At 36.3% G+C, this 13,457-nt stretch overlaps 2 protein-coding genes across 2 annotated transcripts in view; both read left to right on the top strand.

The window, feature by feature from the left end:
• Positions 1 to 8,230, top strand: part of LOC133869715 (triose phosphate/phosphate translocator, chloroplastic) — a 42,930-nt gene extending 34,700 nt beyond the window's left edge. The window contains exon 12 of the mRNA XM_062306787.1: positions 8,174 to 8,230. Within this exon, the coding sequence (XP_062162771.1) occupies positions 8,174 to 8,191 (18 nt within the window). The 3' untranslated portion in view covers positions 8,192 to 8,230. The remainder of the gene's footprint in view (positions 1 to 8,173) is intronic.
• A 1,538-nt stretch (positions 8,231 to 9,768) lies between these two features.
• Positions 9,769 to 10,224, top strand: LOC133868928 (uncharacterized mitochondrial protein AtMg00810-like). The gene has a single exon (XM_062305922.1). The coding sequence runs from the start codon at positions 9,769 to 9,771 to the stop codon at positions 10,222 to 10,224; it is 456 nt and encodes a 151-aa protein (XP_062161906.1).
• The last annotated feature ends 3,233 nt before the right edge of the window (positions 10,225 to 13,457 follow it).

Genomic DNA, 13,457 nt, shown 5'->3' with positions numbered 1-13,457 from the left:
TATGTTGGTGATTTTTTATTATTATCTGTTTCGTTTGCTAGAAACTTTTGTTGGGATTGTAATGTTTTATGAAGTTTTTGGATGAGTTGGTCTGTATTTTGCTATTGAAATATGATGGCATTTTGTTGGAAAAAAACAAAGGTTTATTAAATGCAAATCACCAGGACTCAAAACAGCAGGAAAAATCAATGTATGGTGCAGTCTACACACCCTAAGTAGGCTTGTCAACAAACTGAAGCAGAAAATTTTTATTTTTATTTTTATTTTTAAGAAAAAATTATCCATCAGACATCTATAGAAATCTGCAAGAGAAGTTAATTGAATATTTCTCAAAAGATGGACGATTGATAGTTGTTTACTACATTATCATAGTTTGTATGATTTTTGTCTATCACTATAAACCATTAATTTGTGCATCTAATGAGATTTTTGAAGTTTTGAATTGTCATTTTGTGGCTGCTATCTTTGGTTATAATAACCCAGTATCTTTGAAAAGCTGTGTTGCTTTAGTTTTGCTGACACCAGCATTTTTAAATTCCTAATTTATCTATCTTAACATTGTTTTGTTTCATATTATGTTATTTTCTTCTTTTTTTTTTCTTTAACATCTTCTCAAACTATCATCTTTTTGTGTGCTTGCCAGATTTTTGGGTTACTTCCAACCAAGAGAAGGGAAACGTGCAATTTGGGAATTCCATGTCTGCAATCTCTCAATGGCGGAATAGTAATGTTTGTGGAGTAATATGTTAGTGATTTTTTGTTATTATCTGTTTCGTTTGCTAGAAACGATTTTGGGATTGTAATGTTTTATGAGGTTTCTGGATGTCTATTGGATGAGTTTGAGAAAATTTGTAATAGAGTGGTTTATGGTTATATTTAGTTGTAGTAGATTTTGTAAAGAACAATGATGTGAATTCAAAGTATTTTGATGGTCTGTATTTTGCTATGGAAATATGATGCTATTTTGTTTGAAAAAAAACAAAGATTTATTAAATTGCGTCATTTTCATGGATACATATGGATGACTAAAATTTGATTCTAAATAACCAGAAAATGAGAAGGGGAACCTAATGTTCCACCCATTGACTGGCAAAAGTAGTAAGAAAACCCCCCATTTCTTTAGCAAAGAATGAACAACATTGAGCTAACACGTCAGACTTGCATGTTTACTTGAGGGAAGGTGTGAATCCTGTCTTCTTTGAACAGCAATCGCATAATCATTCTCCCCTGTTATAGTTGGCTAGCCCATTTCCTTTCAGTATAAACTAGGAAACCTATGAAAAGTGAACCAGATATCCCATAAGTTGGATTTGGAATTACTATACTACAACTTTTGCTCCTGACCAAGCGTACCTGCATATAACTCTCAAAAGAAACCACCCCTAATCTGGCCATTTCAAACCTCAACCAAAATCACAACCCAAAGGTTTTCACCCTAAACACCATACCAAACCAACCATAAATTTTCCCTCTCAATCATTAATAAATCATTCCATAAATCGCTTCCATATCCACAAATCATAAGCCAATCAAACACCCAAAGCACGACAAAATGAATCATAGCACCATAATTATCAAAAAAACATATTCCAACAACTTGCCACATGTGCATGGTGGGATCACCAAAATTACACTTTGATCCCATTTCCTTCATACTAACAAAATTACATTTTGATCCCATCAATAAAGACAACACCTAAAATCTACACATGTATATTACAACATGTCAACAAGAAGTACAATACATCATTCACAGGCCAATCGCATGGAATTGATGACATGCATCAAACGATAGATACTTGAGAGCTCATTACCAATAAATGTAGGCAAACATCGCATATGGTTGAGTATGTTATACACTTGATCTTTTTTTTTTTTCTTTTATTAAATTTTTATTTTAATTTTTTAAGAGAATATAAATAATATAGAAATATAATTTTTTTTTAAAAAAAAAAGTTTCATTTTTTTATACATCTTGATAATTTGATATATCATTTTAGTATACTTTTCAATTCATTGGGTTATTTTAAATTTATGACTTATTTTATATTTTTCTCAAAAATTATTTTTGCGAAAAAGTAGGGTGTGTCCCATCTAATCAATAAGACTTCAGTTTTTGGTGTGAAAAGCAAAAGAAAGCTTGCAATCTTTATCTTCTTCGGTTGTTTCCAATGAGAGGTGATATGCATAGGATGAGAAACCGTCTCCTTGCAGGCCCTTTTTTATAAAAAAAAATAAATAAATATAATCAAAAAGTGTCCTTTAATATCACCTAAAAAGACATTTTTTGATTATATTTATTTTTTTATTATTATTATAAAGAACCTGTTGAGGGACAATTTTTCGTCCCAAAAATCATTTCCCGTTTCCAATTACCATACGCATGCACCTTCCTTTTTCATTTAATTGCTATCACCTTTGATAATGACTTGCCAACTACCAAAATGTTGACTTCGACGAAGACTTAAGACTTTTATTTTATTTTATTTATTTATTTATTTATTATTTTTTACATTAAATTAAGGTGATGTAAAAAAAATCATTATATACCCATGAATGGTGAAGCAAATATTACTTCTTAACAAATAATAAATCCCATTATTTTATTTATTATTTTAAAAATCTCTTGAAAAATGTATTTTTGTAATCACAATAAGATACGCCAAATCTTTGGGGTTGACAACGATAAATATACTAACATATTATGTAACATCCCGTCCTACGTTCAAAACATGAGTAGTTGCTCATATATATAGAGTTAATAATTTATAAAAATAATTATGAGTGTTAAGTTTTACATTACTTAATTTAGTTAATATATGTAACTGGACTTCGAAACACTCTAAAAACAACCAAAAAAAGCCTCCAATAATGATAAGAAATTCTCACCTGCTCTCAGTTCAATCCCAAATAACCTCAACTAAACATTCAAGCATTTGTATTGGACCAATAAAAATCACTAATTCATAACCAGTAACCGTAACTTTTTAACTTTATTTATGCATTCCAATACAATTGAAAAACTAACTAAAATAAACACATTACAAGAAATATCAGATTTCAAATGAACCACAACTAAGTTTTTCCCCATACATTACAAAGCTGCAGAGTATACATGTGTGTGAAAATGATTTTCACATTGAAAAAGTGTAAAAAAAAAAAAAAAAAAAAAAAAAAAAAAAAAATGTGAGTGGTTTATATAGTGTGGTTGAGTCCAAATCTATAGACTTAAGCTTTTAGGTCGTATAATGTCTTAACATGCTATATTATAAAGTTCTTAAAAAGACATTCCAAGATGTCAATCTTCCTAACAAAAGCATTTACAAACCTTCAACGTTTAAATGTTTGTCATGAATCATAAAGCATAGATCCCAGTCATTCATTGTTACAAGTGTCTAATCGGGTGTAGGTGTTTCTTTCCTTGTACTGGAATTTTATTCCAGTTTTTTTTTTTTTATCAGGGTATCCCACAGTACCTTTAGCTATGATGTACCTCGTTCGCTGAACGACTGGCCCACCCGAGAGTGGTAGTCGAACCTTCCGAGCGTAGTGACCACCTGCCAGGAACTGCAGACTAATCCCCGGCCCAATGTCCGACGCCACACCAGGCATTGGGCCTTCAAACACAAGCAGATGGTCAGAGGCCCGAAGACCCCCCCCCCCCACACAGCTTGGGTGGCTGGCCCCAAGAGGAAGTTAGCACCTAAGAAGTTTCGAACCTGAGACCTCATGGGTAGCACACCCTAGAAGCCCCAAGCCTTAACCACTAGGCCAACCCCTTGGGGTTTTATTCCAGTTTCCACCCAAGTGTTTGTATTGACAGTGTTTGGTTTTATAATAGATTTAATTCATAAAAATAAATAATAATAATAATAATAATAATAATAATTAAAAAGAAAAAAAAAAAAGGAAAAGATAATAGGCAACCTCCTCTGTAACCTATGATACTCGTATTCAAAAGTTAAGGATAATATGATAGAAAAATCCACTTCTTTAAAATTAAGTTATATATCAAAATATATGTAAGATTTGATACATGGAATGGCCATTTCATTAGAAAAATAAAAAATAAAAATAACTTTTATTAGGAAGAAAATAATGTGAAATAAAATAGCATTAATGTTATTGTATATGATAAGGATCTAACACTTGGAATATCCATTCTAATTGTCCATAGGAAATGACTAAGAGTCGACATGTTGTCGTTAAAAGTCTAAAAATTATCGCTTATAAGTTAATGTTGCAGTTGTCCTGTTGAGAAAGGTTATCATCGACGGCTTTGGTTGTCCCCAATAATATTAGCGGTTGTTACATATAGCATAAGAACCTAAGCCGACAATCGACATGTTGTTGCTGATGATAAGTTAACAACGATGACATAAGGGATCGTCGCTGATAATACATTATCAGTTACGATAAAAGATGTCGTCCCTGATAACTCTTATCAGGGGATACACTATCTCGTCGCTGATAACTTTGTACTATTTATTTTTATTTTGTTTTATAATTTTTTGATTTTATTTATATAATTGTCACTTGCTAATGATTTTGGCATGAATAGTCATATGATAGAGAACAACTAAAACTCCTACATCATATAAGTTTTCAATCAACAAATACTTATATGTTAAATTACTACTTATTCTAAAAGTTAAGCTGATAAGAAAAGTAAATTTAATCAATTAATCAACGCATTAACACTTCACGTGTAGGCTTAAACTCCATTTTTAATAGGTAAAGTCTAATAAGTAAAATATTTAAATGAATGTGAGGTAAATGATGGAGTCAAGGTTCGAACACAGAACTTTTAACTCTGATACAATGTTAAATTACCACTTATCCCAAAAGTTTTGATAGAATATAAATTAATTAAATTCATGTATTTCTATCAACTTAACCTTTTAGGATAAGTAATGATTTAACGTTGTATCAGAGCAGATGTCTTGAGTTCGGACCATGTATCTTTAATTCACTTTCTATTTTAATTAAAATATCCTACGTGTTGGGTCTCACTCACCTATTAAGTAAGAGCTTGAGCCTACATGTGATGGAGAGTTTTAGAATATAAATAATTAAATTCATTTCTTCCTATCAGCTTAAACTTTTGGGATAAGTGATGATTTAAAATCATCAACATTTTTTTGTATAGAAAATAAGTTGTTCAGATTTTTAGTACACAAATCTTTAAAATTTTCATACATATAATTAGGAAATTGAAAAAAAAAATAGATCATAAATAAGGGAAAACAGAACTAGAGAAACTCCAATTTGTAGGGAATCCAATTTATAGATCGTAAACAAGAAATGTCGGACTCCCATTTGATTTTCTCCCACTCAAAATTATTCATACTTTCGAGTTTAATACACAAACAATTTATAGGGACTAAACTCTCTACCTATTTTAATTTCTCATTATATATAGGAACTAAATGGCTTAAGAAACCCATTCAAATAAAGATATTTTGATATTTTTAACTCGTTTCATCATTTTTATTCTTAAAAAAGAGTTGTTTAGAATTGTTGCTTTTCAGAATATGATATAATATTCAGTTGAATAACTTTTCGTCAGTAATAGAGAATACACTGTGTAGACTATTACAAATTTTTTAAATTTTAGGGGCCAGTAATCTCTTTGTGATGATACCAAAAGAGAGCCTGGAATTTTGCTCAGCTCTTTCCAATCACTTTCCCTTCATCCCCCTCAATTACTGGGAGAGACCCTTTGGTGGTGGTGCTCAAATGAAAAATAAAAATAAAAATGTTATTCTTCTTATCAAATAATATAATATAATTTATTCTTTTTTTCTATGACGAAAATCCTTCCAAGGAAGGGTACCTCATCTATTATAAACACTTTCTACTTCCACTTGACGGTTATTGGCAGAGGATTAATTTGACAGGGAAAGGGGTAAAAAATATTTGTCTGTTTTCACTTCAAAAAATATTATACGTGCACTTGATCGTTCCTTCTAAATCAATGTCCCCGAAATTGCTCTGTTCCTTTCCCTCCTTGTTTGATTTACATTGTTTATTATTTTATTTTATTTTTAAGGATAAAAACAGCTAATGTGTTTTGGAGCATGCTTTTAGTTTTTAGTTTTTTGTTTAATAAAATAATAATAATAATAATAATAATAAATAAATAAATAAAAAAGAAGAAGAAAAAGCCATTAATAAACAATGCCAGTCATTATAGTATTATTTTCTGGCAAAAGAGAACAATGCACACAACAAACACTACATCATATTACTTATGGAATGGGACGTGCATGAGAGTGCAATTCCTAAGTTACCTGTTCACCAACAACATTCAAAACAAGCATAAAGCTGACATGAATCAAGCAAAAGTTTCAAGTCCCTAAAATGAGAATTATTTATAAAAAATAAGTCATTTAATTATAAGATATTAAATATCAGAATCGATAATTTTGTCATACGAAGGTGCATACACAATATCCTTACCTTACCTGCATGGTATGAGAACTGCCCTAATGCCTCAATAAATGGCATGGATTTAATGTCTTCTGCATCATGGCAATTTGCTACAAGTTATAACCCTTAAAAAAAAACAGAGAACAACTCGTTCTCCCACAAGTCAAGTGCGCAGTTGCTAGAGTACCTATAGTTCCAGCCAATTCTATGACAGAAACATGGACCTGCATTCCCATTCATTGGGTTTTGATCAAATGATGATCTTAAAACTTTATAAAAAAAAAAAAAGATTTATTAGTAGGGGAAAAAACCTGCACAGTTTTCCCCAGATAATTTCCCTTTCTCTCCTTATCAATAAGGGACCACAATACAAGGAAAAAGATGACTAACAAATTCAGTGGCTAGGTTTTAGTAGGGTATTTCATGATCTTCAGAATCTCTAGTAGCAAGCAATATCTAATGTACATATGAAGAAGATGTGCATTTTAACCAACTTGCCTGATAAATCTTTCCAGTAGTAACATTATTATCGCATATCAACTTGATATCAAGGAACCCCTCATAATTCCCAAGGTCCAGGTCCACCTTCGAACACAAAAGAAAATCACATTTCACACTGTTATGTCTCACATGTTTTTCGAAACCTTGAGCCTTTACATTTTTGTTTTATCTTTTGTTCAAAATAGCATGCTTGTACAAAAGAAATAGGATAGTGTACACATTTGGTAGCGATAATTAAATGTCATTGTTGTTGATCAAAAACAAACACGAGATTCATCCAGGGAAGTGCATTCTAATTTAGTGGAACAACCAAATCGCATATCACTATGAACTATTAATTAAACAGTATTTGACATTTCTTCATCGTCATACAACCCATTTAGAGCAAAGAGAGGCCAACTGTTATGGGCAGAATTGTTCCAGTGGTCAAGAGGGGACACTATTCCAGCATCAGCGTTCCAATAAGGATATGCTACGAACAAGGGACAAACGAAGCACTCATAAACAAAAACAAAAAAACAAGGGACATAAGAATCACATTCACAAAACAAGGGAAGGATGGAAAGGAAATATGAGAAGCATTCACAAACAAGGGACAAACAAAATCATTCGCAAAACAGAAAAACAAATGAAATACCTATTTCATTTACATGACTTCAGAAATGGGTATTTCGATTCTTTTGGTCCATGTTAGAAACAAAACGAAAATCATTGACAAACAGAGACCCAAAAAAAAAAAAAAAAAATCAAAATACTGAGCAAGAGAAAACGTGAACCATAAATGTTGGGGCTTACCGTGGGTGATTGCAGAGGAGGAGAGAAATGGAAAAAATGTGGTTATATGGTGCTGAACATTTGTGGCTTATTAGTGCTGCGTATTAAGTTGATTTATGCTCTGTCTGCCTTCTAGTTGCCATCTGGGATGGATCCTCTGATTAGATTTTGTGAACAAGTAAATAAGGGGAATCTCCAGAAACCAGATAATCATACAATTATGTTCAACATTGCATTTATTGTGACTTTATGTCGTTCCATAGCGAATCCTAGAAAGTGGATAAAAATGCATTCCTTATGGTTTCCTGGTGGATCCTGGATGCATCTACCCATCGATTAAATTGGTGATAGCTTTGTTGCTATATATAGACGTCGTGTTTTGATGTACACTTCTGCTCGAATTGACACTTAAGCTGAATTTCATTGATTTTGATATTTTATGTTTTTTTCTTTTTTGGATTGGCAGCAAGCTAAAACAGCATGAGGAGAAAAAGAGGTCTGGACGTGGAGGAGAATCATGTGTTGTAAATTTTTGTAAGGTTAAAGGTCTCAAATGGTGGAAATAACAACTCACGCAGGTGAAAATGGAGGAAAAATCAGGGAAGACAATGAAGAAAATGCACTGGATAATCACTACTGGTAGCTACGGGCTCTTGGGAGAGGCCCAATCTCTCTGAAATTACAGCTATCTCAATATTCTCTTCTTACATTCCCCCATAGCTCTCTTCTTAAATACCCGCTGAGATGGTATCGAATAAGAATCTATCCTCAACCAAAACACAGCTGTCCTAACAGAAATTCGAATAACGAAACGGTTTTCCAGCATAGGCGAATGCCATACAGGGTATCAAACGCCTATAACCGAATGTTAAGCAAGTCTCCACGTCAGATAATGCAACAGATATTCAAAACAGAGATAGCATTGATTTCAATCTAAATATATTTTGGATTTATGCAGCAAATCCATAATATATTTAGATTGATACAAATGTATCCCTTTAGAATCTCTGGTAGCCTGAATTCCTAAGAAGTAGGAGAGAGGACCAAGATCTTTTAAAGCAAAGTCCTGTTGTAAGTTGGAGATCATATCTGAAATGGCTATAAAATTAGTACCTGTCACGATAATGTCATCCACATAGATTAATACAAAAATATGAACTGATTTGTGATGATATGTGAAGAGTGACGTATCAACCAGGGAGCTAGTAAAGCCAAGATCTAGCAAGGATTGAGAAAGCCTTGTATACCAAGCACGTGGTGCTTGTTTCAGTCCATAAAGTGCTTTATGAAGTCGACAAACAAAGGTAGGATTAGATGAATCAACAAACCCTCTAGGTTGCTCCATAAATACCTCTTCTTTAAGAAATCCATGCAAGAAGTCATTGGATACATCAAGTTGGCGACTAGGCCAATCAAACATCACTGCAAGTGCAAGAAGTAATCGAATAGTAGCCGGTTTAATAACCGGGCTAAATGTTTCATTGTAGTCCAAACCATCCAATTGTTCAAAGCCCTTAGCAACTAACCGAGCTTTATAACGATCAATAGTTCCATCAGGTCTCTGCTTCAACTTGTAAACTCATTTGTTACGAATAACATTCTTGTGCAATGGACGAGGACAAAGAGACCAAGTCCCATTAGCAAGAAGAGCATCAAATTCAGCTCCCATGGCAGCCCTCCAATTAGGATCAGAAACTGCTTGAGTATAGCAAGTAGGCTCAGGTGGTAAGATTACTGCATTAAAAGCTCTTAATGGATGTCTCGTGGAATAATATAATTGGAAATCAGGAAAAGATTTAGGGCGTAGAGAACCTGTTCGAGACCTTGTTTGCATGTGGTGTGTGGTCAAGGAAATAGAGGATGACGCAGTACCCTGAGGGTCAGAGCTAGTGGAACTGTTAGTGGAATCTAAAGGAAATGAAGAGGATGGCGCACTAGATGGAGAAGGCAATTGGGAAATCACGTTGGGTTCAATAGGAATTGATGAAGGGATGGGCTGTTGACTAGAGATAGTCATGGGTTCAATCTAAATATATTATGGATTTGCTGCATAAATCCAAAATGATTGGTGCTAAGCCGTGCAATACTCCTTGTTCATTTGGTTCTAAATTATCAGGTTTTGAGGGTTCTCCATTGATTGATCCTGCTGAATATCGAAGCATTGTTGGAGGGCTACAATATTGCACACTTACTTGGCCTGATATTTCTTTTTCGATAAATCAATTATGTCAATTCATGCATTCTCCTACAGACAAACACTGGGCAGCGGCAAAGCGAGTACTTCGGTATCTTAAAGCTACTATTGATCATGGTATTCATTATTCCAAGTCTTCACTTCAACTAAATGCGTATTGTGACTCGGATTGGGCTGGTTCTCCCAATGATCGGCGATCTACAAGTGGTTTTGCGGTGTTTCTTGGGTCAAGTTTAATTTCTTGGAGTACAAAGAAACAACATGTTGTTGCTCGTTCTTCAACCGAAGCTGAATATCGGTCTTTGGCTATTGCTACAACATAACTTTATTGGTTACGGATGCTATTTAAGGATTTGAGGATTCTTTTGACATCTCCTCCTATTATTTGGTGTGATAATATTAGCGCTTTGGCTTTGGCTTCTAATCCGGTTTACCATGCTCGAACTAAGCATGTTGAAGTGGATTATCACTTTATTTGCGAGAAGGTCTTGAATAAAGATATTGTTCCCAAGTACATCTCTACTGTTGATCAAGTCGCGGATGTGTTCACAAAGGGACTTTTTGCTATTCGTTTCTCACAGTTGTGTAACAAACTTCACGTTCATCCAATTCCCCTTCATTTGAGGGGGGCTGTTAAGCAAGTCTCCACGTCAGATAATGCAACAGATATTCAAAACAGAGATAGCATTGATTTCAAACGTTAGTTTCATATATATATAGATTAGATTTTATATATTCAAATTTTGTATTCAGTTTAGATAGATCAAACTCTAAGTATCAAGGAGTTTCAGTTTTTGTTAGGGATAAAATCAACCCTAGAGACACGTGGATTCAAAGACATCTCGGAGTTATGTCTCGGACATTTGTTCCGCCCAACAAAGAAAGATCGTCTAGATATAAAGACGTCTCGGACATATAAAGACATCTCGGAGGTATAACGACGTCTCGGTCTTCACATTCCAGGCTACGTATATCCCGGGATCTCCTAGTCTGAACGGAGCAAACATATCTCGGGTATTTGTGTCTCGGAGTAACAACGCTTCGGGGTAATAGCGCCTCGGTGTAATATCGATTCAGCGCGATAACATCTCGGCCTTACACAACCTTGTTATGGTGCGGCGATACCCCAAGATCTCCAAGTCGGAGCAAACATATCTCTGGTATCATCACCTCGGAGGTTGGCTGAAGTGTGCCGTAGTTGTCTTAGAATGCGATGATGATAGAATCCCAAAAGATCAAGGATAAACCACAATTCCATAATTAATGGGATAAGATAGTTATTGATACGGAATCAAGTTTAAAGAGGTACAAACGCAATCAACTTCGGACTCTACAATCCCATTCAAATTCCCTGAAGATATGGTTAAAGTTCAACTAAGCTAGGACTCCAACTCCTAATCCAACTAGGTGTCAAGAATTCTGGTAAGATTGTAAATCTGGTAAGACTGCAAGTCCAGCCTATAAATACGACAGCCGCACCAGGTATGAAATCACGGATTCTCTAAGCTCTTGAGATTAAGATTGAGAATACTCTGCAGAAAATTGATTTAAACTGACTTAGGCATCGGAATGGGCGTAGTCGGCACCCCCGACGAGCTGTTTGTTCTTTTTGCAGGATTGAGGTAGTAGATCAGAACCCAGCAGCGAATCACTAGGCGACACGTCACCATACCGAAAACTGTACCAACAGTTTGGCGCCGTCTGTGTGATCGATAAGTTGTTCTTACGAAAAACAAATCCGCGATGGTGACTACGAGACGCTCCAAGTCGATTCAAAACGATGCACCGCCTACCAGCCGAGACGATGTTCGTGGAGAAGCAGAATCTGCTGGACCGGAGGCCAGAATAAACCAACTGAGTCAACAGTTGGCCCAGGCGCAGAAGAATGTGGAGGATTTGCTGGCTCAAAATGCTCTGCTCCAAGCTGCTCAGACGTCGCCGCCATTCAATCATGATGCAGCAGAAGGGACAAACCTTGGTGGCAACCCAGAAGGGTCAGGAGAGAAAGCAGGGCCGCAGAACGAAGATCATGCAGAGCCCATCAATCCGGTTCCACCAACAGAATCGGAAAGGAGGTTGCAGAAGATGGTCCAGGACCTGGGCGCAAAATATGACGCGCTGTCAAAAACAATTGATCAGAAGCGTGATGGGAAGGAGTCTCTCATGGACAACCTCTTTCAGCACAAGGAGTCGATATTCACCGAAGAATTATCCAACTTCGATCTACCTGGAAGATTCAAGGTACCTGATATCCCTGTTTTTTCAGGCAGTGAAGATCTGGTAGAGCACTTGGACAATTTCCGATCCCATGTCTCCTTGCACAAGACACCAGATGCTGTGGCATGCCGAGCTTTTCCTCTCACCTTGTCAGGAAAAGCCTGAGACTGGCTCAGGAATCTCACACCAAGGTCGATTGATTGTTTCGACGCCCTTGGAAGGAAATTCCTGGCCCAGTTCGTATCCGGGAGAGCTAGAAGAAAACCCCGAGGATACCTACTCTCTGTGCAACAGGGGCCAAACGAGTCTCTAAAAGACTACCTATGGAGATTCAACTAGGAGAAGCTGGACACAGAGAGTGCGCTAGATGATTTCATATATGGAGCAATCTTCCAAGGCTTGAAGAAGGATGGGCCTCTGATGGCAGAACTGGCGTTGAAACCACCGAAAGATCTTCATACCTTTATGGTAAAGATGGACAGGTACATCAATCAGGAAGGAACGCTCTGAGCCCTTCTCGATAACTCCCAGCAACAACAACATCCATCCACCGAGAAGCCTAAGAAGAAGAAGAATCCTGAGCCTGTACAGGACACCGGTCTCGGAGAATACAAGAAGGTGAAAAAGAATTTTGGAGATTACAAGTGGACACCATTGAATGCCTCCCTCACCGAGGTGCTCATGGAACTCAAAAGAGATCCGAATTACCAGAGACCGAGACCCATTCCAGGAGATCCGCCCTCGCGTTTGGCTCACAAATACTGTGCCTTCCATGATTCATACGGTCATCTGACCGAGCAGTGTGTATCATTGAGGCAGTTGATCGAGAAGTTCATCGAGAATGGGAAACTAGTCCGATTTCTTGCCAATGAGAGGAATCATCAGGAGCGAGACCATTATCCGCGGCCTCGGAGGGAAGAGGATCGGAATGAAAGGAGGAATTATCAACCGAGACAAGAAGACAGAAGAGGAAGAAGCAGAGAGCCAGAACCTCGACCTCGGAGGGATGAAGGAAGGGAGAGAAGTAGGAGCAGACCTCGGGTGGCGCAGCAAGGTAATCTCCAAAGTCTCGGAAATATAACCCTCTGGTTATAGGGTTTTCTGATGATGATTATGCTGGGGTCTCGCTTCCGCACACAGACGCCCTCATGGTCACCTTGACCATAGCAAATTATCAGACTCGGCGGATCCTCGTTGACACAGGGAGCTCGGCTGATATTCTGTTTAAATCAGTTTTCGATTACATGGGCGTTCCACGAGAAAAGCTGGTCCCGGTCTCATGCCAGTTACAGGGTTTTGCTGGAGAAAAGGTGTTGCCTCTCGATTCTATTGATCTACC

The sequence above is a fragment of the Alnus glutinosa genome, chromosome 5 (assembly GCF_958979055.1).
Source record: "Alnus glutinosa chromosome 5, dhAlnGlut1.1, whole genome shotgun sequence".
Taxonomy (NCBI): Eukaryota; Viridiplantae; Streptophyta; class Magnoliopsida; order Fagales; family Betulaceae; genus Alnus; species Alnus glutinosa.
This window is presented reverse-complemented; position numbering and strand designations above follow the sequence as displayed.

Bases quoted from the DNA above. Each gene is read 5' to 3' on its own strand.
- LOC133868928 (XM_062305922.1), top strand. From the start codon at position 9,769: ATGATTGGTGCTAAGCCGTGCAATACTCCTTGTTCATTTGGTTCTAAA.